The 24,900-nt window shown below is 42.1% G+C and overlaps 4 protein-coding genes across 7 annotated transcripts in view; 3 read left to right on the top strand and 1 right to left on the bottom strand.

Moving 5' to 3' along the window:
• Nucleotides 1–14,683, bottom strand: part of LOC123957214 (serine/threonine-protein phosphatase 2B catalytic subunit alpha isoform-like) — a 58,714-nt gene extending 44,031 nt beyond the window's left edge. Inside the window, exons 1-2 of one of the 3 annotated variants that reach the window (XM_046029851.1) lie at nt 14,566–14,683; nt 6,863–7,014 (exon numbers count right to left, since the gene is read on the bottom strand). The gene's annotated coding sequence lies outside the window, so the exon portion shown is untranslated. Of the gene's footprint in view, nt 1–6,862; nt 7,056–11,251; nt 11,363–14,565 lie in introns of those variants that run through there. The other 2 variants (XM_046029852.1, XM_046029853.1) reach the window with 2 other exon arrangements.
• On the top strand, nt 3,577–14,251 carry ube2d2 (ubiquitin-conjugating enzyme E2D 2 (UBC4/5 homolog, yeast)). Of its 2 annotated transcripts, none has more exons than XM_046029855.1 (7): nt 3,577–3,832; nt 5,656–5,719; nt 10,274–10,305; nt 10,472–10,549; nt 10,745–10,850; nt 11,272–11,365; nt 12,967–14,251. In XM_046029855.1, exons 1-7 carry the CDS (start codon nt 3,809–3,811, stop codon nt 13,010–13,012), a joined length of 444 nt encoding a protein of 147 aa, XP_045885811.1. In that variant the 5' UTR covers nt 3,577–3,808; the 3' UTR covers nt 13,013–14,251. The 2 variants fall into 2 exon arrangements, with proteins under 2 accessions (XP_045885811.1, XP_045885812.1); XM_046029856.1 differs by lacking the exon at nt 3,577–3,832 and adding an exon at nt 4,037–4,128.
• A 697-nt stretch (nt 14,684–15,380) lies between the features above and the next one.
• zgc:110843 (uncharacterized protein LOC541492 homolog) lies at nt 15,381–18,032 on the top strand. Its single transcript, XM_046031416.1, has 3 exons — nt 15,381–15,539; nt 16,791–16,993; nt 17,133–18,032. The coding sequence occupies exons 1-3, from the start codon at nt 15,485–15,487 to the stop codon at nt 17,220–17,222; spliced, it is 348 nt and encodes a 115-aa protein (XP_045887372.1). The 5' UTR covers nt 15,381–15,484; the 3' UTR covers nt 17,223–18,032.
• A 1,411-nt stretch (nt 18,033–19,443) lies between these two features.
• LOC123957642 (CXXC-type zinc finger protein 5-like) lies at nt 19,444–22,448 on the top strand. The gene is made up of 2 exons (XM_046030598.1): nt 19,444–19,999; nt 20,841–22,448. The coding sequence occupies exon 2, from the start codon at nt 21,039–21,041 to the stop codon at nt 21,930–21,932; it is 894 nt and encodes a 297-aa protein (XP_045886554.1). The 5' UTR covers nt 19,444–19,999; nt 20,841–21,038; the 3' UTR covers nt 21,933–22,448.
• The last annotated feature ends 2,452 nt before the right edge of the window (nt 22,449–24,900 follow it).

Here is a 24,900-nt window from a genome sequence, read left to right as displayed (position 1 = left end):
TATTGTATATTCTGCATACCAATACACCTACCTCAGGTCATAAGGTCATAGGTCTTTTTTATTTTTTCCAGCATCCTTTGCACTATGCTCCATCACACTGTGTACATGTGTACATGTATGCATGTATGTGTACCTGTATATCATATCCACCTTCAACATGTACATAATGAGAATAATAGTTTACTCTTGCATCCTTTGCACTCTGATCACTGCACTATTTGTCAATATGTCTATATTGTTTTGTTCATAGTGTGTATATTAGTGTTGTCTATACTGTAGTCTGTGTCTGATTTATTTTATTATTGTGTTATTGTATTTTTGTATGAGTAAGCACATCGTGAGCAATGTACAATCCTGAGTCAAATTCTTTGTATGTGTACACATACCTGGCAATAAAGCTGATTCTGATTCTGATTCTGAATTATTGTCAGATTATTGTGTTTCTTCATCTCCTGGTCCCTCACTATCAAACACTGAAATGTTTTTTCTCAGTTTTGTTTTGTCATGCAGTTGTTTTTTGCATTTTAATTGAATTTAATTGAATAAGCTGTAGTTCATCACTGTCAAAATTACAATGCTACAAATACTACTACTGGCGTCTTTTTACATCAGATATTTTCAGTCTAGGTGTCTCATGTATATATTTATGTAGATGAACCTCAGATATTTTGGTTTCACTTTTACCCTCCATCTTTTCATTTGTGAGCAAAGGAGTGAACGCTTATAGACATGTGTATTAAAAGTAAAATTAACTTCTGTTTTGAATTGGGGGAAAACAACTATTAAGCTAAACACTGGTGTACAGTTTACAAATGTGGCACATTGCATGAAACTGGGAAAAAACTATCACATACTTTCAGAGGTAAACTGAATGTTTATGAAGAAATCTGGATCTCATTCTATATTTTTTAAGATACACTGATGTTGGGAATCTTCTCACGAATTAAAAACTTAAAAACATACTTAAATATAACTGCTATATATATATATATATGTGTGTGTGTGTGTACGAATTAAAAAACTTAAAAACATACTTAAATATAACTGCTATATATATATGTGTGTGTGTGTGTGTGTGTGTGTGTGTGTGTGTGTGTGTGTGAGTATGCCCAGTGTGTGTACACCCAGTATGAAATTTTAGATCTCTCATACTACTGCTACCACAACAAATGCTACTAATATTGTGTTCTAACCATGCAATAGAAGACACATATGAAGATTTCATGACAGGCCCATTCTTCAACAATGAACATCTTTAATTAACTGGAACGTTTTTGCTTCATTAGATGACTGTCCACACACTGATTGGGAACAAATATGAAGGATGAAAACATTCTTAGGGCATCAATTCAGAACAGGTGCAATCTGCATGTAAATCTGCCTCAGTGAGACAAACGATAAAAGCAGCTTAAATATTACATTAACTTCTGTGCAGTTGAAGAGAGGTAAGGCATGTGTATCGCCTATTATTATACGGTAGGCCTATTGTAGTGTAATAGGCTTACGACACAACAACCAGTGACAAATGCTACAGTGCAAGCCTAAAGACTGTTGTATTTGCTGTGAAATGAGTAAATTGTGAGAATTTCTGCAGCCAACAGTGCTCCACAGAACTTAGCAAAATGTATAGATGGCAAAAAGATCAATGCTGATATTTGTTATGGATGGTTTATTTTGCTTTTGACAATACGTGGTTCAATCATTTTTGCATGTCTCCTTATAGATTAATATGTATTCTTAAATAAATTAATGATGAAATGCATTTATGTCCTGCTTTAGTCTTGTTTGGGCTGCTGTGATAATGTGAACATAACTATAGGGTTTATTATTTTTTCTTTTCTCTTATGCGTTATGTTTATGAGTTTGCGAATAAGAAATTCTTATTGTGTAATTCTCTGTATGGCAGTGTATGCAGGTGAGCAGACCATGGAGAGGACATTGGGTGTTGTTTGCGTTTCCATCACTGTAATAAAGTAGTTGTTTCAAATTTTGTGTTGTGGCTTCACTCTCGGGGAGATGTGCTGAGATTTTTAGAGGTCGAGGTTGGACGTTGAATTATCAGCTTTCAGTAATTTGCCCACCTTTTACCGTACACAGCACACCTTTACCTCAAATCTGCTGGGAATCCCTCGGCTCCACGTCACACCAGCAAATGAAAAAAACAAACAGAGCATTTTATGTTACACGAATATGACACCCAGTGACATCGCCTACAGCACATAACAGAGTTAAGAAAAATATATGTGAAAAATTCTGTAATACTGTACTGTAGGTCTATCTTACACCAGGATTACGTACCAAATGTGTACTGTACCCACGATCTAGAGACCACAGTCTTTGTAGTCATATCACTCCGCGCTGAGCAAACCCGAGTGTACTTCATCTATCCCCTAACATTTTAAGTATATCGATAAATGTAGCCAACGGATTGGAGCATTTCTAACCATCTCCAGTTCACAGTCTGTAAATATGTAAATGACATTTTTAAACCGTATTAGTAAACGATTTTAGGACAGGTTCCCAGGAGTTTACCTCATGCAAAATGCGTGCTGGGTAGACATTTTGGCTCTCGCCGGACCATGTGAACACATCCTTGCCGCTCCATGCACGGAGCCGCAATGAAGCCAGTTGCAGGACTACACCAGCGTGCACCGTGAGCCCTTTACGTGCACATGTCGGCGGAAGGCTCTCTAGTGGTAGCGCAGTGAGAGATGCGATGCAACAACAAGACTTCCGCTTTGCACGGCTGGCCTTCAGAATTAAAAGGGTGATGTTAATGTGACGGTGATTTATTTGTATTTTCGCCATACACGCTAAATTAATTACACATAATATATTGGTCTCACAAAAATGAATAAAAATGTCATATGTAATAGAGGTGAAACTGTCAATTTAGTCGAGAAAATATTTGGATAAATGATGAATCGTTTAAGTCATTTTTCAAGTGCCAAATATTCGGTGGTCCGACTCCTTGTATGTGAGGATTTGCTGCTTTCTTCTGTTTTATACCATTGCAAACTGAATGTGTGGGGGTTTCAGGCTTTCCGTCGGGCAAAACCAGCTACTATTTGAAGATGTCACTTTGGGTACACAAAATATGTGATGGGTATTTTTCACTATTTCTTACATTTTAGAAACGAAACAATTAATCGAGACAATAATCATCAGATTGCTCTATGATGTAATAATGGTTACTTGCATCCCAATATACGTTGTTTAGTGGGGACAATATTCAATATGTGCAGCGTTTAAAATAGCCTATTATTACACATAGTACAGGACAAGATTGTGAACAGTGTGACAGATTTTGACGGCCTGCAATTAGGTTTAAACGCTATAATATTCTTGATGGGGTTCATCAATGGTGATAAATGATTCGAAGTAGGCTATACATTTTATGAACGTTTAGAGTCCTCAATGTACAGCAAAGTGTCTGAAAAGCATACATATTTGTCAGCATATATGAGCCAAGTTGCATGCAATTCTCGGCGTGCATGCAGAATTTGGCACAACATTTTGTTTTATTGTGAAGAGTTGGTCCGGAAGTGTTGTCGTTGTTGCTGCTGGCAGATCACAGGCCGCAGTGATTTGGTAGCCGCTGCAGTAGGAGGAAGGACCGCGGTTCTACCCCTTCTATCTTTCAGTTTCGCGTCGAGATTTTATCGGTGGTTCCTTCTGGTAGCGATCAGTAAATTGAGTGTACAGTAACGGTGTTCTATGAAAACTAAGTTGTAGTATTACCAACGGACAGTGACATCAATCGCCATTTTAATTGCACGTTTTCCCTGACAGAACCGCTAGCACAACAATGGCTCTGAAAAGAATTCACAAGGTAAGGAAGTGAACGGCGAGGCCCAGGATTTCGCAGTTTCGTTGGGGATTTACTTCCAATGTTGGCCATCTGATGCTTGTTGTCGAGTGTAATAAACGTATAATATTTTAAAAATATTGACTTAATACCTCGGGCTTGTTTTCAACTGCCAGCTAACGGTCTCTGAATAGCGAGTGACGACAGTGAGAGCAGCAATGCGCCGCCTGTCTGTGTTCACCAGAGCTACTAACGTTACAAACGGGCCAACTGAACCGTTAGACATACAACTAACTTACGTTAACTGCTCTTAATTAAAGGTTTGCCATCGATAGCTTTAATTCATTATGATTTTATTTTCTAATCCTGGGTATAACTGAATGCTAGCTATGCCGGTTACTAGCTAACAATGTTAGCGTTGTGTTAGCCGTCTCTGGCTAACGTTATCGGTCCCGGTGGTTGGCTAACTCGGACAAGCTAAACGGTTCTTCTACTACAGTAACGCTATTTCTTTGCAGTAAAGACACAGTGGATTCAGTTCTTAAGGGTTTAAAGCTGTATGGTATCTCCTTAGTAGTTCCCCTGTACTGTAGTTAAGGTAGCTAACGTTATTTTTATTGTTACTTAACGTTATCGCTGCTTGATTTGACAGATAAGTTACCGAGCTAGCGGTAACGTTAACTCCAACGTTAGCTTAGTTTAAGAGGACTCTCGCCCTTATTTTTTTTTTATTAACGTTAGCTAATTTGCTCTCTTTTCTGTGTAGTCGAATAAATAACAGAAGTAACGTTAAAACGGTAGAAATGTAACAGACCAGAGATGTGGATGGATGCAACCTAAGCTAGCGTAGATCTGTTCCCTGTTTTTTCATTACGTTAAATTGTCTTCGTTATGCACAACTGGGAGCTAATTTAAGTACGTTAACGTGAATCATGATCAAGTATGCGTGTTATAGTTTGTATTTTACATTGTAATCGTCGACTCACGAGACAGACGAGCAATATATAACACAAGGAAACGCTGGTGATGTTAGCAGTGTGTCGCTATGGTTAAAAACAGGCCCCACGCGTTGATCGCGTTTGATGCCATGTTGCTGACAGCAGGCGAGCAGCAGATCGGTGTTACACCGTTTATTTGATATGAGTTAGCTTGATGGTGTGTTTTGTTTTATTGATATCCCCCCCAATAACGTTAGCCCATGTCGTGATGTGGCTGACCAGCCAGCATAATATTTCTGTCACTTGACATCCAGCGCTGTTTAACCTGACCACCTAGCATTTACGCTAAGCTAATGTTTGCACTATAACGTTACACTAAGCTACACACACACACCTAGCCTCAGTTTGCCGGCCTGTCTTAGTAAAACTCTGTTGTCATATCGTCGTGATATCAGTTTGGCTGTCACACGCACTACCTGCTGTACCTGGAGAAATGCGGTTACGTAAAGCGGTCACTTCAGTAATCAAAGCTCATGGTGCTGCTGTAGTGATGTTGTGTCAGCTGGAATTGAGTTTCTGGGTTGTTACTATTGCACTGGGACTTTGTAGAAATTGCACTGGCACCGACTGGCACCCGCCTTCAGATCTGTTTACAAACAGTTTAGTCAACTATACACAGGGCTCATTCTGGGCCTGTTATGTGAAATAAAAAAAAATACCCGTCCAAATATTAGTAGATATTAATTGCGGATTATTAAAGATCTTTTTCCAAGAATTGTGTTGTTGCAATGTTTTCGTGTTGCCATTTCCAGTTAGGGTGTTTGTTCCTGTTAATGTAGGTTATTGTTTAAGGAAATACATGAAATACTGCAGGACCCGGTCAACTGACTTGTCATTTGTTTGTCTCAGGAGTTGAACGACTTGGCACGGGACCCACCAGCCCAGTGTTCTGCAGGACCAGTAGGAGATGACAGTAAGTTCAGCATCGAAACCGACACAGCTCCGGTAGCTCTGTGTGACTGGAGCTCAATATTGAACAGTACTTCAAAACAAATTCCAGGTTTACCCTTCCCATTTTTTGGCAAGATCATTTAATTGAAAACTCAACCCGCAGAAATAAATATTCATTAGTTCAACAATGTCACAATGACACAAAAAGGAATGTCTTATTTGCTTATTAATTGCAGTCTATGTACATTTAGCCTTTAACCTGCAATCCAGAAAATACTTGGCCTGCCTCTTGTGAAAGTTATGGTTCATTATAAAAGCATGATATTCCCAACTCTATTGCTACGTGTCAGTTTCACTTTTACTTTTAGGGCAAATACAAGGGGAATTCTCGTCTGGCTAGTATTTTATTGTTTTGTAATGTAGGAGTAAATGGGGACAGATTTTTCTTCATTAATCCATTCAGATTTCCTTATAAAGACTGATTCAAAAATAAAACTCAGAGGGCATTCATGAACTTAGTTTTTCTGTTAGTACATGCAGTACCTTTTCATGCATACTGTAGATATTTTATTAGAAATCCTCTATTTTAAAGGATGTCAGTAGAATGATGGAAAGCAGAGGGTTTTTATTTCTTACTTGTGTCAGCGGCTACTGTCTAATACAGAAATTAATACATTTTAAAAATAGAGAAATAAATAAAATGTTTAAATTTCTCGAATTTATTGCGCATTAACATAATTCCATCTAAACAGGTTAGCTTCTAAATTTGTCATTGTAATCTGATAGATGACCCTCTGAAATTATCACTAAAGAAATTCCACCTGAACGCGGTTACACCATATACGCTATCAAATATAGAACAATGGAAAAACTGTTGCATGTTTGTTTATTTATTAAGTTATTGAAATTTAGCAGTATATAACTGCTGTCTGTGTGCGGACTGTATGCAGCCAATGAAGTCTGTGGTCTGTTTTAAGAGTGTCTTGTGCTACCCGATCTTATTTGACTTTATTTTATCCCTTTTATTTTATTGTATTTTACTAATTTTATATTAAATTTTCATGCTCTTATCTTTTTTTTTTGTATTATTCTTTACACTAGTTAAAGCACTTTGTAACTTGTTTTTGAAAAGTGCTCTACAAATAAGGATTATTATTATTATTACCAGCAGTTCAAAGCTCTCCCTGTAACATCCCGCCACCTGTGTCTCTGCCTCGATATTCTTGTTGTTCGCTTGTCTCTCAACAGCCTTTAAAGTGCGTTGTCCATCTCCACGACGCTGTGACTTCCGCTGTGTGTCTTTCATGGTTGAAACTTCTATGAACAAGCGAAAGAGGACAGTAAATTCAGACATTAAAAACCTTTTTATCTTTGTTTCAAGTCAATTTTTTTAGAACACAACTCGTAAACAGATACGATTTCACACCCTGTGGATGGTCTGTGTGATTTATGTTTTATTTGTTGTTTTTTAACCATTTTTAGTGTTACACTCGTACATTATTAAGAGGAAAGGGCACTGGTGAAATCCTACCTGGTATTCAATGCATAAAATGTGCCATGTAGTTATCAGAAACTCCTGGTTGCCATAAATAGTGGACACTGATAAATTGATTTATGGAGCCAAATTATTCCCCTCAGCAGGCTTAAAGATAATTAGTGAGGCTAAAATTGATATGGTGTCCACCAGTCACCCTTTGTTCATGCAGGATGTTGGCCGGTTATGGATATTATCTGAATGACTGTGGGATGGCTATTCATCAGCTACCTTACTATAAACACACTAGCCACATGTAGTATAAATGTGTGTACACCTTTTGTGACATTTGATAAAGATAATTTACCCCTCTTGCACTGTGGAAGCTAAAGAAGATCAATTACATATGTTCAGTTTGTAATGTAGGTCACTTGAAGTGTGTTTGTTATGTAAGTTTGTATTATTGTTTCAAATTGATCAAGCTACAATAGATTTGGGGCGTGTTTGTCTGTAGTGTAATAAGCATACCGTAGTAGTTTAGGTTATGTTTTTTGAATGTAGTTGTGTGTGCAAACAATATCATGAACACCTATACGGATGTAGTCCAGTACAATAGTCCTATGATAAAGACCATGTTTTGTGAATGTTATGATGATCATTTCTGTTGGAACTCTTCAGAGAGGAGTTGTGGTCCACTGCATTACATTTAAAGCTTAATCTATTTTAATAACCCCCAAGTTAACTTGTATACAGGGAGGACAGAATATAAGTGCTATGGGGATTGTGTCAGCCCCCTCCCTGTACACGCCAGCACAGTTATCTGTCACAGGACTCGGAAAAAGGCTTTAGGCCAAAGAATAAACATAAACATGCAGAAGATATGTGCATTTTCCTAATATGGTGCAATGCACAGGCAAAGAGATTATAAACTAGCATATATAATTTCATCTTTATATCATTTTCATTTCATTTCCATTTGTGGATATTTTTACGACTGTTGTTCTGCTCTGGTGATCCACAACAAACAGCCGTCAATGAGCTGGTGTTTGTACTGACAGGTGCGTTACTGTTCTCTGAGCGTTTTTTCCTGATCATCGACCGTAAGTAACCTAAACATGAAGCAGTGGATCTTTCCTGTCTGAAGAGTGGCAACTTGTTGCTCATCACATATTGCATGTTAGAATCAAAACAATGGCCTTCACATCACAGTCTAGTTCTGTTTAACCTTCGCTTCAATCAGCTATCTTGTGATTTTTTTTTTGAATTTTTTTTGTCATTTCAGAAACATAGTATTACACTTTTATTTTAAATGCAGAGTTCTTTCTTCCACAAAAAAATGCTGCCTGCTGCCATTATGGATCACCGATTGTCAGACGTTACATTAGAATCGAAACAAAAAAACATCTTCAGTTTTGGTAGAGTAGAATTGATTGGTTGAACAGTAATTAGCCAATGAAAGAGCCCTTTACAAAACATTTCATGTTTCATCACAATCCTTAGTGTTCTAACAGTCAACATGTGTAACTCGTCAGCTAGCCGTTTAGCTAGCAGAAGCTTGTTCCGGTGACATCAACTAACTGTAAGTAGCATGTCGCTAATAAGCTCAGATCTGTCATTCCGCAGAAAGAAAGCGGACATAAAGCGTACACACACGCATTTGAACATAACATTGCCCTCTTGCAAATGACACAACGTACCTGTAGTCTACAAAGGTTGACATGAACCTGCTGAGGATCAGTAAGGTTGTATTTGCCTGTAAAGGGTTGAGCAGATGCTTATCACCACTGAAACACCTGGGGCCCTCAAGGGACCAACACACACACACCACTGTTATGTTTGTGACACATGCAACTCCTGCCAGGTGAAGCGGCTGCGATACTACATCGTGTAAAGATACTCGTTACTTGTGCAATTTGAGTACGAATATTTTTGTATTCCCAAATCTTAGCATGTTTATTTAGCATGTTTTCTTCAATGAGTACTAATTGATTTAATTGCATTAATAATGATATAAACAGTAAATCAACAATGCTTAATAACGACTTGGTTAAACCTGAGTCGGACATCTCCTAAATAGATGAAATCTGTGCATATTTATGTTTGGAAAAAATATTTTTAATTTAGGTATCACTATTTCAGGTTCACATATGATCACGCCACGTTTGAAGATGTTCCCCAAAGGGCAATGAGTACAATGTAAGCTAATGCAAGCCATTAGCTGGAGGGGGAGCACCACTTGTTTGTAAGCTTTCTCCAACACAGCTTTTTTTTATTTCAGTATCATTGCCAACAAATGTTCAACCGCTATTGGCGTCCTTGCTTGAAATCGTTTTGATGAAATGTGCAGGCATACGTTCCAGCGTACTTTTACATAAGAGGAGTTGATAGTGTCAGAGCTAAAAATATATATATATATATATCAGAAATCTGACAATGCAGAACTCATAAAAAATGGAAATCAGTTCTTAATAACCATCTTTACTCTCGTTTCATGTGTGATGTCTAACATATTTGTAACATTTGTGCATCATTTAGCGCGTGTGTCACTGTGGGGAAAAAAAATCAGTAGCAGCAATGTCGCTCTTGACGTGTCGCTTCCTGTCATCCAACAGCAAATAAACCACTCTATTATAAGAAACGAGAAAGTGTTTCTTGGAACACATCATTGCTGTGGTTTACTTTTTTTTTTTTTTTCAATGCAACATTTGTCCTCAGACCTCAACGGGATGTTTCAATTAGAAAGGTGTGAATGCTGCCAAATCAAACTCTGATGGATTGTTTTTGTTTTCGGGATTTGTGTTGTCCAAGCCTTTGTTTAAATGATCAGCCTAATTTCCTCATACACTTTTGATATTATTCATTGAAGGAGCAATTTCTGAGTGTAAATGTGAGGCTACTGCCATTATATGACCCGTTACAATCTACAATAATAACAAGAAAACCTGTTTCCAAGAATATTTGTCCTGAATTGCATTTTATGTAAGAGCCTGTTACTCAACTGCACAAATAAACATGCACACCTCATGTGGAATTATTTACACTTGCCAGACACACATTGTGTTCTTAGTGTTTCATAACCAATTTCTCTCGTTTCTGTTTCAGTGTTTCACTGGCAAGCCACAATAATGGGACCTGTAAGTATTCACTTTCTTAATATATGCCTTAATTGTACTGCTTGATTTTTGTGCTGGGAACTCACGTGACAGAATGGTCGTCATTTTATTATTTTTTTTTTACTGTCCTGAAGTCTTTGACTCCTTTCACTAATGAGATGAATGGATTTCTCTCTCCTGACTGTAGAATGACAGTCCTTACCAGAGCGGGGTTTTCTTCTTGACCATACACTTCCCCACAGACTACCCCTTCAAACCGCCAAAGGTAAGCAAAATGTAGACGCACGAAAACATACAATGGAGCAACGTACATAAAGTAACAGTGAGGCACATAAAGTTCCCTGTTGCCTGCTAAAACATGCCGCAGCCTTACATCATTCGGTTTCCTGTTGTTCCTCTCATCTGCCCCTCATTCTCCCCCCCTCCCCCCTGCATTTCTTTTCTCTCTGTCTGTTTTCAGGTCGCATTTACCACAAGAATCTACCACCCAAATATCAACAGCAACGGCAGCATTTGTCTTGACATTCTGCGATCACAGTGGTCTCCAGCTCTCACCATCTCCAAAGGTAGGCTGTTTCTTACTGACCTTCAGACGTTTAACTGCACACATGGTTACAGATAAATGGCAGATGCCCCACTGGCTCAATAAACAGGATGTTAAGAATGAAGGAACTTATTTTTTTATTTTTTTTTTATGAAAATGCTCCCCACAAACATTTCTCATGCAGAGGTCTGTGTAGCTATCTCTGTAAATGTCAGCTTTAGCTCTTTTCATTTACTGCTAGGTTATTACCGGACATGCTTATAAATGGTGTCCCTCATGCACAAGAGATAAAAAAAAAATCCCAATTACATGTATTATCAACGGCTCTATAGCCGTGACATCCAAGGGTCATTTGAAGGAAAATGAAAGAAATTCTGAAAATGGTTTTTTTTTTTTGTGAAAACTGATTAGCTAACTCCTAACCTTCACCTGGTCCATTTCAGTCCTCCTGTCCATCTGCTCTCTGCTGTGCGACCCAAACCCGGATGACCCCTTAGTACCCGAGATCGCCCGCATCTACAAGACGGACAGGGAAAAGTATGTTCTTTTTTATGTTGTTTCCTGCATCATGTTGTCAACATGATTGTTACCAGCCTTTCAAGTCTGTCAAGGCTCCGCCCGGCCTGGGTGGAGCTGTGCAAAAACCTGTTCTTATCAAAGTCAGCATCACAAACTGGCTACTGATGGACAGAAGCACCATCGTGATAATGATTAGTGACTTTCAGAACTTGGTACCGTGTGTGCAGCAGTCACAAAGCAGGGAGCAAAAGTTGACAATTTGACAAAATTCACATGAATTAACCAAATTTCTGTTACATTTGAAGAACTCCAGGCCTAATTTCTGCCAGAACATTTGTCACTTGACGTGCAGTTTGAATAGGGGGAGGGTAATCTGTTACACACTGTGATGAGCGGGCTTTAATAGAACTGGAGTTATTTACGTGTTGTGGCTCAAACTGGTCTGCTGTGACATAAAAGTTCACTGCAGAACAGACACCATATTGTCTACATCTTGCGTCTGCGGCTCCATTTTTTTTCTTGTTTTCTTTATAGTAGAATTGCACAAAGTAATGATATTTTTGTCAACATTGTTGAGGACTCTGTTGTCTTTTTGAATAAACTTTATTGGAATTGTCAATGGGCAAAACTAACCAGGGTTCTCGTGATTATGGTCAGTGTGAACAGCCTTGTCGTTGTTGGCAGTTGATCCGTACAGTGTGAGCAATAAAGAGGCCGTGCAGAAAGGACGATCAAAACGTGAAGTGTCAGATAACACGACGTACATCATTAATAATAACAGGATTTCCCTGAACTTTAGTCTCATACACATTTGAAATGTAGCTGCTGTTGCCACAGTTCAATTTGCACTTGAATATGTTATTTTTGTAGTTAAAAGTTGATATCTGTGATGTGGCTGCTCCAAATACACCTGCTTAAAATTGGAATATACAGAAATCTGATACATTGATCAAATAATCTTTATAAATACATTTTTACTGATATTTGTTCTTCAACACACCTTTCCTCCAACTCTTAAAAATTTATTATTCACAGCGTCCGCCCAGTTAGAGCCCAGCTTACCTGTAGAGCAGTTGCTCCACACTGGACTGCCACTGGCTACACGGGTCTCATGTTTTACCTGTAAGACTCGCACTGAATGCCCATGTTCATCATCCCTGATATGAAAACATCACTTTATCACACAATCAAAGAAGTTATTGTGCATCCAAGTCGTAGCGCTGTCCTCCGATTCCATCACAGGTCTGTAGTTGGGTCATTTTGAGACAAGACTCGGCATGTGAACATTTATATGCTGTTGTCCAGCGCTAGTGTACAATGACGAGAAAACTTAGCATGTCTTTTTGTGTTTTATAACATAGCTATTTGACTATTGTGTCCTCCACTTGGATATGATGCTGCGTATCAGTCACACACATTTTCTGCTGTGGCTATTAGCTCTTCTGTAGTTAGGTCATGCACCAGCAAGCTTAATAAACATGAACAACTGCAATAAAATGATTAATGGTGTTGCAAATACCCTACAGATTTGTTGCAAAAGATGTTACAAAATGCTAATATGTTGGTCCGTACAAGGCTAAACAACTAACCACGTCCTCTCTCTGTCTGCTTGTTCACAGGTACAACAAAATAGCTCGGGAATGGACACAAAAGTATGCAATGTAGTGTTGGGGGTAAAATCATGGCCAACCACCTCTACGATGTAAAATTAGGGGAGCTTCAGACGTAAAGAGAAAACAAACAAAAAACCATTCAAACAAATGAAAAGTTTAAAACAAGATCTTGTTGGTTTCCATTGGAGTGCTTTCTTTGAGCCACGCCTCCCCTTCACCAGAGTACCTGTAAAACTCCCTCTGCCCCATCTCCTTACGTTTTCTCTCTCTTCTTCCTCTCTCTATTTGACTCTGCCCCTCCCCCTGTCCTCACCTCACCTGCCCACCCTCCAGTGTACATATCGTCAAATTGCAATGGTAACACCCATCTCTCCTTACTCCTTTTTCACCTCCTCCCTCCCTTGTGACCTCTGAGCCCTGCATCTCCTGACTTCTGTATTCCATTACATTTTGTCACGATGCAGGTTGGGCTGTTGCGACCGCCCCAACTCCCCCTTTTTCCTACACACAGCTGCAGCCTCATGCACCTTCCCCAGACGTTAATAACTAAAAGCATTCCTTTGAGCATCTGTAAACTTTAAGGGGACCTATTTGTTTGTTTTTTTTCCCCTCTCTTTATTTCCCTACTTGTTTCGGGGGATGGGGAGATGGAGGGATTTTTTTTACACTCTGCACCCCTTGTTTTGTTGTCCTTGTATTTCCCATCTGTAGAAGTGACAATTCATGAAAGCAGTTTTCACGCGAGTAGAAGGGCACTCTGTATTTTATACAATAAATACGTTAAAGAAATCATTGCAGGCTGTGTAAAAGAAAAAAATGCACATGGCCTATTTTGGTCTTTTGTTGGATTCTGTGAAAGGACTTGAATTTATTCCCCCCACCCCACCTTACCCAAGATGACCCCTTTGTACACACACACAGACACACATGCACGCACAAATGTCACCCCCACCTCTACCACCAACTTTTCTTTATTCACAAAGTGGAGGTTCTGGACCAGGTATATTTAAGCAATTTATTTTTCTTAGTTTAACCTGTGTTTTTATCCCCCCTCCCCCTAACTCTTTAGGTTGCTTTTATTTCTTTTTGTGTTTTTTTTTTTTTTGTTCTTTTTTTTTTGCTATTGTTAAATTAGAGGCTAACATCTTAAATGGCTATGGGACTGGCTTGGGCTCTGGGTGCGAGGAGAACCCACTCTTCTTGCACAAAACCTCTGTATATTGAATTACCTGAGAGGCTCGTTGAGCTTTGTGTGTTGATTAAACTGTGTAATAAAAACCCATGACTCCTGTGTTGTGACTCATTCTCACGTCCTTTTTGAAGGACATGCACACGTTGGAAAAGGACATGGGGAGTCAGGTCACATTTGTAACCCAGTTTTACAGGAGTCTGACAGGATGATAATACCTGCCTTTACCACACTGTCACTTCTATTTGATAGTTAAATCGCTACCAGTAAATTCTTTGTCTAAGTACAATTTCACTGAAACTTAAAGGATTTTAAAATTGTTCAGTATGAATGATTGGAAGTGTGTGGGAGATGTAGCTCCACATGTGTTGTGTCTACTTGTGTTTTCTGATTTATATTAACTGCAGAATCCTCACCTTCATACAATGCATTTTTTGATCTTCATGGTGGTACGTCGTTGTGTCGCCCTCTGGTGCTTTTATATAAAGTATTCTGCGTCCATGTATCAATTAGTCGCTAAAGAGGGAAACTGAGTTTTATTTTCTTTCAAATTGAATCCAGAAAGGGTTGTTTAGGCTCATCGTATTTACATTCAAGAGAAAAATGTCACGTTGGGAGGGGAAATGGGACTCACCAAAGAGCCCACACATGAAGATGATTCCCCTCAGTCTATGTCTTGAAACCTTTGGAATCAACTGTCGTGCCCCAGACAGTGTGCAATATGTAATTTAACTATTCAAGAATACATATCTAACATAGCAAGCTAGTTCACATCTGCTACATACAGCTTAATTAAAGCATCAGTTATCCATATCGTCATTATCTTTAGTGAGACCGTTGAGGCACATGCAACTCGGCAAACTCAATTCGCAAACGGAGACAGAAATGTGGTTGAAAACTCCGGAGAAAGCCAGTAAATGCACCTGGAAATAAGATGTATCTAGTCAAACTACTGTCCCCACGGTCAAGAGTTAACTTTCACAATCAAAGGAAAAAATACTCGATTTCACGTGAACACGAGGTCTTCTTAAATGTTAGTGTGAAGCACTTATCTTAACTATATAGGGAAAGAAAATGCATAGATGGATCAAATCTCGGACTGTCGCTGTTCAGTCTTCAAATCGCCCTAAAGCGAAGACGGAAGGACCGTGGAGTTTCGGGGGGAAGCCTCTTGCTCTGGCAGAACATCACGCTCGCTCCTCAGACCTCATTGGCTGCTGCACAGTGACGTAGCAGACAGAGCGCTGCTTGGAGAGGACCGAGTTTAGATAAGACTCTCTGGCTGACCTTGCTATTTGAGCGGTGACCATAAACAACACACCGTCCAGGGAAGACATGACAACCCAAAGTTTGCCCGCACTGTCCAGCTCAGGATTCCGATTTTCTAAAGGTAAAGTGTTAAAGCTCGCTAGTAGCATGCTAGCGCTACTGGGAGTGTTTTCGTCTGCCGCTTAATGTAAAGTTAACATGTCGAGCTAACGTCACCCCAGCCAAGTAAGTTCACGGCTAACGTTACGGCCAAAGATATTTGTAGGGTACAGCGCGGTTGTATGCCAACTACTTCTAGTAAGTTAAATGCACAGGCTTTAAAATTATAACTTCATTTCTAAAGTTAGTTACGTGTATGTTGCAATGTCAACGTTCCTTAGCTGGCTAACAGCCATTTAGCCAACGTTAGCTAACTAGCCAGTCAACCGTGTTGAACGCAGCTAACGTTACATGTTGCGACGGTCACCCATATAGTTTTGGACAGCTAAAGCCATACTTGGAGGAGATCCCACCGTCACATTCAGAGTATGTTAATGTAGCGTGGCCTCTAGCCGCTCTGGCGAAGCAGCTAATCGCCGAACCTGCTGATCCAGACTGATGGTATGGCCCCTGTTCCTCTTGTCTTACGACTCGACATCATGTGATACTCGCTCGACCTGGATAATCCTCATCATTGCCTTGCAGAAGCGGGCAATTTCCATTCTCCTGGTCAAAATAACAAAGCAACAGCACACATACCACCTCAAGTGATGTTTCTGTATCCAAACAGGCCCTGTCCTAAAGAAACCCTGCCTCTGATGATGCTACATGGCGAGGTTGAGATTTAATTTTTGCTCCAGGAGGTTCTCTGAACTAGACAAAGCTGTGAGGCATCTAAAGCCGCAAAACCTTTTTGTTACTTCTCAGCTGGGGAAAAGGGCATTAAATTATGTTTTTATACACCACCAAACTGAAACAGTTGAAATTGATATCACAAGTTGATACTATTTCACTGCAACAGACTGAAACAGTGCAGCAAATAAAATATGAAAATATGAATTGCATGTTTTTTAAGTCTTTGAAGAGGCTTGACCAACAGAAGCAAAGAAATCCGTGTGTACACCTGTCCTCTGTAATGCAATCCAGTAAAACAGGCAAACAGTACACCCTGTTTTTGTGTATAATGTTCAGTTGTTGTTGACACTGCATGAACTGGATTGAATAGCATTAAATTGGGCTGTTTTTAATATTTTGTCCACCCAGGTTTTGTAGGATAAAGAAACACTGGCTATAACTATTTTACCAAGCAATAAAGACACAGGTGTATTGTGTTGGTAAAATAACTTTTGTGTCCATATGCCCACCATGACTCTGTCTGTCTGTCTGTCTTCAGAGCATTTGGTGGTCGCAGTGCCGGTCGCAGTGGTTGCAGCTGTCGGAGGTTTCCTGGTCAGCCATTACCTGAGAGGGCGGAGCTGTAAAAAGGGCCAGGTAAACACGTCCATCAGTAAAGATAGTCCCAAAGTGGTCCACAGCTTCGACATGGAGGACATCGGCACCAAGGCTGTGTACTGCCGCTGCTGGAAGTCAAAGAAGGTCAGTACCCTCAGCAGCTACTTAAGAGGCATTCACAGTAGCTCTTCAGTTTGTTGTTTGAGTAACTGGACATTCAAAACTAATCAACCTATCAGGGAACCCTAACCTTTTCCTCCAACACTGTGCGTTCACCTTGCAGTTCCCTTTCTGCGACGGAGCCCACACCAAACACAACGAGGAAACTGGGGACAACGTTGGGCCACTCATCATCAAAAAGAAAGACGCTTAAGCTGACTAGCCCGAAGGCCCCGCCCCTTCCCTTGACTTCTCATTCTCCAGGGCCCCAGTTTGTCCAATCATTTATTGTCATCATTGCTGTCTTACACTGATGGTTACAGTTTGACACTCAGAGCACAGAACAGAAACTGTTGATAAATTTTGATTTCCTACTTTCCACTCTGTTCCCACATTAGCCGACATGACTTTGAAATTGAAGGTCATTTGAGGAGAGATAAGGGGCTTTTGACAATCGGCACAGTCAGACGTGAAGGTATTATGACCGTGCAGTTGCATTTTGACCTACTACATGTGAAGTTGGGTTAAAATCCTCACCGGACCTGATATAAGTGAAATATTTGCAGGTGTCACCTGTGTCCCCTCCCTTCTTGACTCCCCTGGAGCGGGCTGTTGAAACGTAATGGTCTGGCAGCTCTTTACCTCAGTCGGTCCAATATTTCATTTAAATTCAGCGAAGGCCTTATATTGAAATCTATATCCCTCAAACCCAGAGTGCATACACACACGATCCATATGAATGTTAAATGTTTGTACAAAGAGCTGCTCAGTCAGGAAATGAAAGTTATGTTTGTCTTAAATTAAATAATCTCCACTCTTGAAGTGCTGAAACACTATCTGCCGTCTGTAACCAGTTATCGTCAGCTTTCTGAGGAAACTTGTATTTAATCTGTATAGTGTTGAAAGGTTCTCTGCTCATAAAGGATATATTTTGGTTTCTCATTAGATTTATTTTCTACTGGCTGTGGTGTGTCTGACTTGATTCATTGTTCTGTATATTGTGAATAAAACTTGAGTGATCTGATTTGTAGGCTTCACATCACTTTATTTTCAGTAGGCATTTCTCACTGCAGGGCCAGGGGCCAAACTCTACATTTGTTTTTTTTAACCACAGGATCAAATGCACTTCAGTGAACTACTTCACCTCTGCCAGCAGTGAGGCAGAGCAGTGTGTTTATGGATTAACTGTGGGACAGGGATAATGAGTAAACAGGCCTGTGTGGTGACTGCAGTGGCACCTGTGTGTGTGAGACATGTTTTTCCATCCCAGTGGGGACTTTAACCTCAGTGCACACTAACCCATGGGTCGTGTCACTGTTGGGGAGATGCTTTTTGAGGGTTAATACTTGGTTTTAGGGTTAGGGTTGGGCATGTAGTTGTGATGGTTAGGGGTTGGGTCCCCACAGGGATAGAGGAACAAACGTGTGTGTGAGGCCTTGGCTGGAGGTGAGGAGGTGGAGGGGGGGGTGCTGCCGTGCTGCAGTGTCCAGTGGCCATTTTAAGATGTGGCAGTATTTGTGGTGACCACTAGAAGACGCTGTGTTTACACGGATAGTCCACTCCAGACAGTGTACGCGAGTATGGTGGGCCCCTGCTCCCATAGTGACACACGCACGCACACGCGCACACACACACAAGCACGAGGTATCTGGCTGCGTGCCAGATGCAACGGAGGACTCTCACAAGAGGTGGAGTGGACTCCCCTCTCCCTGAGTTTGGAGTCACCTTTAACAGACAGCTCAACAGAGTGCTCAGAGGGACATACGTCTGCTCTAAGGACAATGTTAAAACCAGAGGGGCATTAGCATGTAGGCTAAAATACTTTGACTGCTAATTGCGGGGGGGGGGGGGGGTAGCATGTCTGAGGAAAAAAAATATTTGGAAATTAATTTTTTGTTTTCAATTTTTATACATTTATTTTCAAGCATAGGTGACTTAATAATGTCGACAACATGTTACAGCAAAGGCAGCATATTGAGCGGTCATTACTATGAATGATAGTGTATATGACACAAGCTGTGCGTAAAAGTGATAATGACCTAATAAAATAAGGTTTTTCTTTCAGGCACCTTGTCCCCAACATTTATTTTTGTGTTTGTTTTCCTGCCGTTGAAGGCTAATATTTTCTCTTGGTACATTTTTAAACAAATTTGAATTAATTAAAGAAATGTATAGGCCATATCACGCCAATGCACTGCAGATGAAAGTTAGCTTTTTGGCAAAATCTGACACATTTCCATTATAATGTATGTTTATAAATGTGTGTTGTTCCAGGTAATGATAAAACATATGTTCACATTTTCCCTTTTTATGCATTTCCAGTCTCAGCATCTCTATTTTGCTACTGTATACTAAGCAGCTCACTTTTGCACAGATGGCTTTAATTAAGTTAATTATAAATGACAGAGGTGTAATTCTACTTTAATCTGCACAGTCAAGACCTCGTTTTCTCAGCACGCCCAAGTTTACAGAACTGCTTTCATTAACTGAACGGGACTTATGAACTGATTGGGGGTAATTGGCATATGCCTTAATGACAGCTGTATGGGAGATGAAGCCTAGCATGCATTGCTTTAAAAGTAGACTGCTGGAATAAACAATGCCCACTTCCTAAAAAAACATAAGGATTTAATGACACGTGGTCTTCAGCAGGGAGGTAGCCTAATAAATGGACCTGGTGATGTTTTTTTGTGATATAGTTTTTAGTGTTGCTGTAAATACCCACATAAGGCTACCGCTTCTGTGTCCGTGTATGTTGAACTGTTCCTGTGGATATCATGGGGTCGCTCTGACCACGGTCTCGGCTGCAGAGTCCACTTCGCATTTTGAGCGACGCCCCCAAATTCCGTGCAGAGTGTTTGCAGACCCTCCGGGACGGAGAGGTGGAGGAGGAATCGGCAGCTCCGCCGTCCATATACGCTACAATCACCACGCCATTAGTTCATGACTTCATCATATTTTTGACAGGAGAGTTCGGACCGTATTGAGAAGGTAAGGGGAGGCGTTTTACCAGTACTTCTTGTTGATGTTCGCTGTTTTTGTTTTGTCGCCTTTTCCTGCGCGCAGCGCCGTGTCGCAGCGACCACTCGGACTGTGGTCAGCTCGCCGTGGCGTCGGTCGAGCACCGTCTTCTTAGGTAACCTTAATTACGGAAAAACGATCGATCGGCTTTCCCGATCGACCCATCAAAGGGTTTACACTGTTGTCCTGTAACAACATATATGCCCCGTGTTTAATTACCGGAGTAGTTTTTCTAAAAATGTGACATGGAATATAGCCTGGTCTTTTTTTATCCACAGCAACCGCATCGTTGCGCACCTCGCTCCTCGTCGTCGATACCAGACAAAAGACAGCCTGTTTTTTTTACGGTCCGCTATATATTCTTCCTGTGTTTAGCTTAAGCTTTGGCTGGCACACATAACAGCAGTCGTCAAAATGTATTTGAAAAGCGCGCTCCACATTTGACCTGCGCATATGCGCATATCTTTGCATATTGTTGTCGCTCTGTTATTGATTGCATTGATATACCGTGAAATTCTTAAAGGGATACTGCCTCCTGTATGCGGAAATCATTGGCAAGGCATGCACTCTGTCTGATACATGGGTCTGTTCATCTCTATTCAAGCAGTATTGTTTCTAAATCTATATACATATAGCCTATGTTATATTTATCTTTAAAAAACGATTCTCCACATTCTGATTTCCTGTGTTTTGTGGCTCTGGCTCAGAAATATCTTCCATTCTCATCTCCTCTGTTTACTCTCTTTCTGTATTTGTCTCTCCACCATTTCTATTCTTAACCTTCCTCTCTTCATCCCCTATTCATTTCTAGCTCTCCAGGACTCTGAGGCTGCTGCAGAGAATGGGAATAGGGACACAGGCCAAGGCTTGCCATTTTGGCTGAAGTAACAGCAGGACGGTTGTCAACCCCGCATCGGCTTCAATCCCCTTCTCCCTCACCTCACCTCTCCTCTCCTCCCACACACACACAAACACACACGGACAGACACCCCCACACACAGCCACTGCTATGTCCACCGCCGTAGACATCGCTGGCCCTTCCTCCCCAGATCAGGCCCACAGCAGCGCTAAAATCCCCAATGAGCCACTGAGACCCAGCCTTAAGCGCTCCAGCCACCCCTACAGCCTCTCCCATTACATCTCCACCCCTTCCCCGACCATGGACGTCAAAGGCCTGATCCAGCCCTCCCCGGCCCAGCAACGGGCTGCCCAGCCTGCACACACTAAGCCTCGCCGGGCCCCCTCCTGGCCTGACATGTGGGAGTCGCCCAGTGGGCTCCACCTGGCCCACGCCGCAGAGCTGCTGATGCGTGCCGGGCTGCTGGCTCTGACCCCCGCCACCACAGAGCAGGCCAGCCTGGGTGCACAGACCAGCCAGCCAGCTAAAAGGGAGGCTGCAGAGGCAAAGGGGGGGAAGGGGGACGGGGAGGGAGGTGGATCCGGGCCTGAGGAGGAGGAAGAGGACTCCTCTGGATGTGGCACTGACTTCCAACCCTTCCTGGGAGCCTGGTTCCCCTTCAGCCCCGCTCTGTTCCCCCTGGCAGGCTTCCAGATGGGGGGAGGCCACTGGAGGAGCGCGGCCATGGGAGCTGAAGGCATCGAGGGGCTGGTGGCCGAGGGCTACTCTCCTGGCTCTCTGGGCGGGGGCAGTGGAGGGAGAAGGAAGAGGAAGAGGTGTGGGGAGTGCGTACCTTGTCGGCGTCAGACGAACTGCGAACAGTGCAGCAGCTGCCGCAATCGCAAGAGGGGACACCAGATCTGTAAATACAGGAAGTGTGAGGAGCTGAAGAGGAAGCCGGGAGGTCCTGGGTTTGAGAGCAGAGTGTCTGGGTTTGATCTAAGGAGCTCCGACTTTACTTTGGGTCTGGCACAAGAGAGAAGCAACGGCGCCTTGGATGGATAGTATGTGGTGGCAGCATTTGTCAGAGGATCCTGGTTGGATGATTGTTGAGGAGCTGCAGTTTGATAAAAACACACAGGACACCGTGTTAACATGCTCAGACTGTGGGTCAGATCTTCAGATCTTGTGTTTAACGAGGAGCTGCAGCCCCGTTTAAGAATGTCCACACTTGTTCCCATCCTTTCTTTTGACAATCAGTGAATTGGAGAGGAGAGAAAGAAGGATACCAATGTGTGTCAATATTTAGATGACGACAAAAATGCTGTAAATAGACTGTAAATATCTGGAAAACATTATGTCTTTTTTTACATCCCTTTCCAGTTTGGATGTATTGTGTTTCAACTTTAAAAAGAAAGGAGCCAAATGTTTTGTTTCTAATGGGGAGTTTTGTTTCTGTTGTTCTGACGTCACTGCATCAGTAAGAAATGAATGAGTTCAGCCTAGGCTAAATTATTTCATGTGCAACTTGTACTGTATAGCTCTGTTTGCCCTTTTGAAATAAAAGAAATTGGCCATGTGCACTTGTCTACGGGCTGGGTTTATGCTATATCTGTGTGTGCGTGTTCGTATTTAATTGGGTGTTTGTGTCTGTTAGCCTCCGTGTTTCTGATTGTATACGCGCACACGTGTGTTCATGTGTGTACGTGTTCGTGAGGTTGTGTGGATTATGAGTCACCTAATGGTGTGGCTGAGAGCCTTATCGCAACCCCACAGACACACACACACAAACACACCTACACGCTGCCTTGGCAAGTCCAGTGCATGCACTCGAACACACTGAACCTGACACGCACACACAATCACAAACACTTGCTCCTCTACTCACACACTGACGCAATTTCCCTTTTTATATAGATCATCTACACACATTATAAACCAAATTCACAGCCAGCTGGACTGAGGCTACAGGGTGGGTTTTTGCTTGTTGCCGTAACGATGGCTGATGTGATAAGACCTTCTTCCTCGGCGCCACACTCCAGGGGACCGCAGGGAAGACGTAACCATGGCAACGGCCGGCCCGAGGTGTCACGCTATAATTGGGCCACGGCTGCACTTCCTGTGTGCCTTCAGTCAGGGGGATCGCAGAGGGACTGTGTGTGTGTGTGTGCGCATCTGTGGGGGTGTGGGGAATGTGTATGTGTGTGCGTGTTTGTCAGGCAGGGAGACAGGGAGAGAGAAAGCACAGCACGTCAGCCAACGCAGGACACTGCCAACTCATGGAGAAAAGCAGTGAGCTCCAACATCATGCTAGTGCAATGCTCCCACTGAATGAGAAACACACAGTCTTTTAGTTAAAGTCCACAGTCTAGTGTTTCTTCATCTCCCAGACAAAGGGGGAATTTCAAATTCTTGGATCTGCAGCTTTTTTTTTTTCTCCCCCCGTCTCTTCAGTGCCTTTCTAGTGATTTGGAGCTTAATCCCCCCTCCCTGTTTTCGTCATGCATGCACACACACACACACACACACACACACCGGAAATCTGTGTCACCCGCTGCCCAGCAGGTCCAGTGACTCCCTGAACGCCTGCAGTCTGGCTCCACTGGCCTGCAAGATGGCAGGAGAGAAAGGGAGGAGGGGTGGGGGGTGGAGGGGCAGGAGGAGGGATTGAACGGAGGACAGAGAAGAGGAGGGGGGGTGGTTGGGAGAGAGAGTTGGGGGAGTGGGGGAGGAGGAGGAGGAGGAGGGGTGGAAAGCGGATCTAGGGAGAGGGTGAAGGGGGAAGAAAGAGACATAGTGAAGGGCAGAGAGGGAGAAGGGAGGAGGGGTGGGTAAGAGAGAGTGGGTGAAACTGGGAGAGATGAAAAGCAGCCCACAGGGGGAGAGAAAAGAGACAGAGGGAGATATGCAGGGAGGAGGACGTGGAGATGGACAGCAGGGGATGAAGATAACGTAGGCCAGACAAAGAGAGAAGGCGAGATGAGTGTGAGATCCGGGAGCGAGCGGAGAGATGGAGGCCGAATGAAATGCAGTGAGACGCAGGGAGACCGGGGTTAATGACGGATGCATTGTCCAGATAGCCGGTGTGTGCCGTCACAGACCCCTGTGGAGCTTACATATGTTAGCACCGGCGGCCCTGCCCACTCTGGAGAAAAACTGCTCTCACACACACTGCAGTGGAACAAACCTGCCAGCCCAAGGCAACCTGCACTGGAGCTGGGCGGACCCTCACTCATGAGCCAGACCTTTGAAATTTTGGCCACTGCGTCTGCTTGGAGACACTGTGTCTCATTGTGAATTTTTTTCGTCCTCCACTGGCTGTATCCCCAGTGTTTGAAAATGTGTAACAGCTTTGCAGAAACAGCATCTTTCTGAGATCACTCCTCATTACGCCTCTGTTATTCATTTGTGTTCACTTTCATACACATGGCAAACATGTTCCTCCAAACAGAAATACAATGGTTTCTCACATCCTTGAAAAGCTCAGGCTCATCTGCCCTTAGGTTGTATTTTGGTGACACAGGGGTCAAAGGGGACTCTTGACCTTTGACCCTTAAAGCTGTTAAAGGTGGTTTCAGGATAGACCAAACTCTATAAACAGCACTCTATTTCTGGTTTGGTCTTTTATGAAAAACAAGCACAAAGGCTGTTAAAAAGCATTAAAATTAAACATGTAACTCCCACATTTTGGTCCCTGTGAAATTAAAAACTTTCCTGGGCTGCTATCAGTCTAAACCCAAACATATCCATAAAATCAGGTACAAAAGAAAATTAGCTCTCAAAACATCCTGACGTTTTGGTCCTCAAGCGGGTTCACACAGTGTTCGTTTCGGAGGTAATGTGTACACAATATTCTGTTAATCTTTAGCTTGCTGCTGATTTCAAAAAAAGCACTGTGGTTCCAGGAAGTTAGGCAAAGCATGGTGATAAAGTCTGCCTGCAGTGATATTTCATCACAGCCTCTTTTCACGCCACCTCATGATGTGGAATTGATTGTTTCTATTGAGCACTGAGCTAGAATTTGCTTGCAATG

Source organism: Micropterus dolomieu, linkage group LG19, assembly GCF_021292245.1.
Source record: "Micropterus dolomieu isolate WLL.071019.BEF.003 ecotype Adirondacks linkage group LG19, ASM2129224v1, whole genome shotgun sequence".
In the NCBI taxonomy this organism is placed as follows: Eukaryota; Metazoa; Chordata; class Actinopteri; order Centrarchiformes; family Centrarchidae; genus Micropterus; species Micropterus dolomieu.
Note: the sequence above shows the minus strand (reverse complement) of the source record. Positions and strands in the feature narration are given on the sequence as shown.

Bases quoted from the DNA above. Each gene is read 5' to 3' on its own strand.
- ube2d2 (XM_046029855.1), top strand. From the start codon at position 3,809: ATGGCTCTGAAAAGAATTCACAAG. The intron at 10,550-10,744 runs GTAAGCAAAATG...GTCTGTTTTCAG, and splicing joins ACCCCTTCAAACCGCCAAAG to GTCGCATTTACCACAAGAAT. The intron at 11,366-12,966 runs GTATGTTCTTTT...GCTTGTTCACAG, and splicing joins TACAAGACGGACAGGGAAAA to GTACAACAAAATAGCTCGGG.
- zgc:110843 (XM_046031416.1), top strand. From the start codon at position 15,485: ATGACAACCCAAAGTTTGCCCGCACTGTCCAGCTCAGGATTCCGATTT. The intron at 15,540-16,790 runs GTAAAGTGTTAA...GTCTGTCTTCAG, and splicing joins AGGATTCCGATTTTCTAAAG to AGCATTTGGTGGTCGCAGTG. The intron at 16,994-17,132 runs GTCAGTACCCTC...TTCACCTTGCAG, and splicing joins GCTGCTGGAAGTCAAAGAAG to TTCCCTTTCTGCGACGGAGC.
- LOC123957642 (XM_046030598.1), top strand. From the start codon at position 21,039: ATGTCCACCGCCGTAGACATCGCTGGCCCTTCCTCCCCAGATCAGGCC.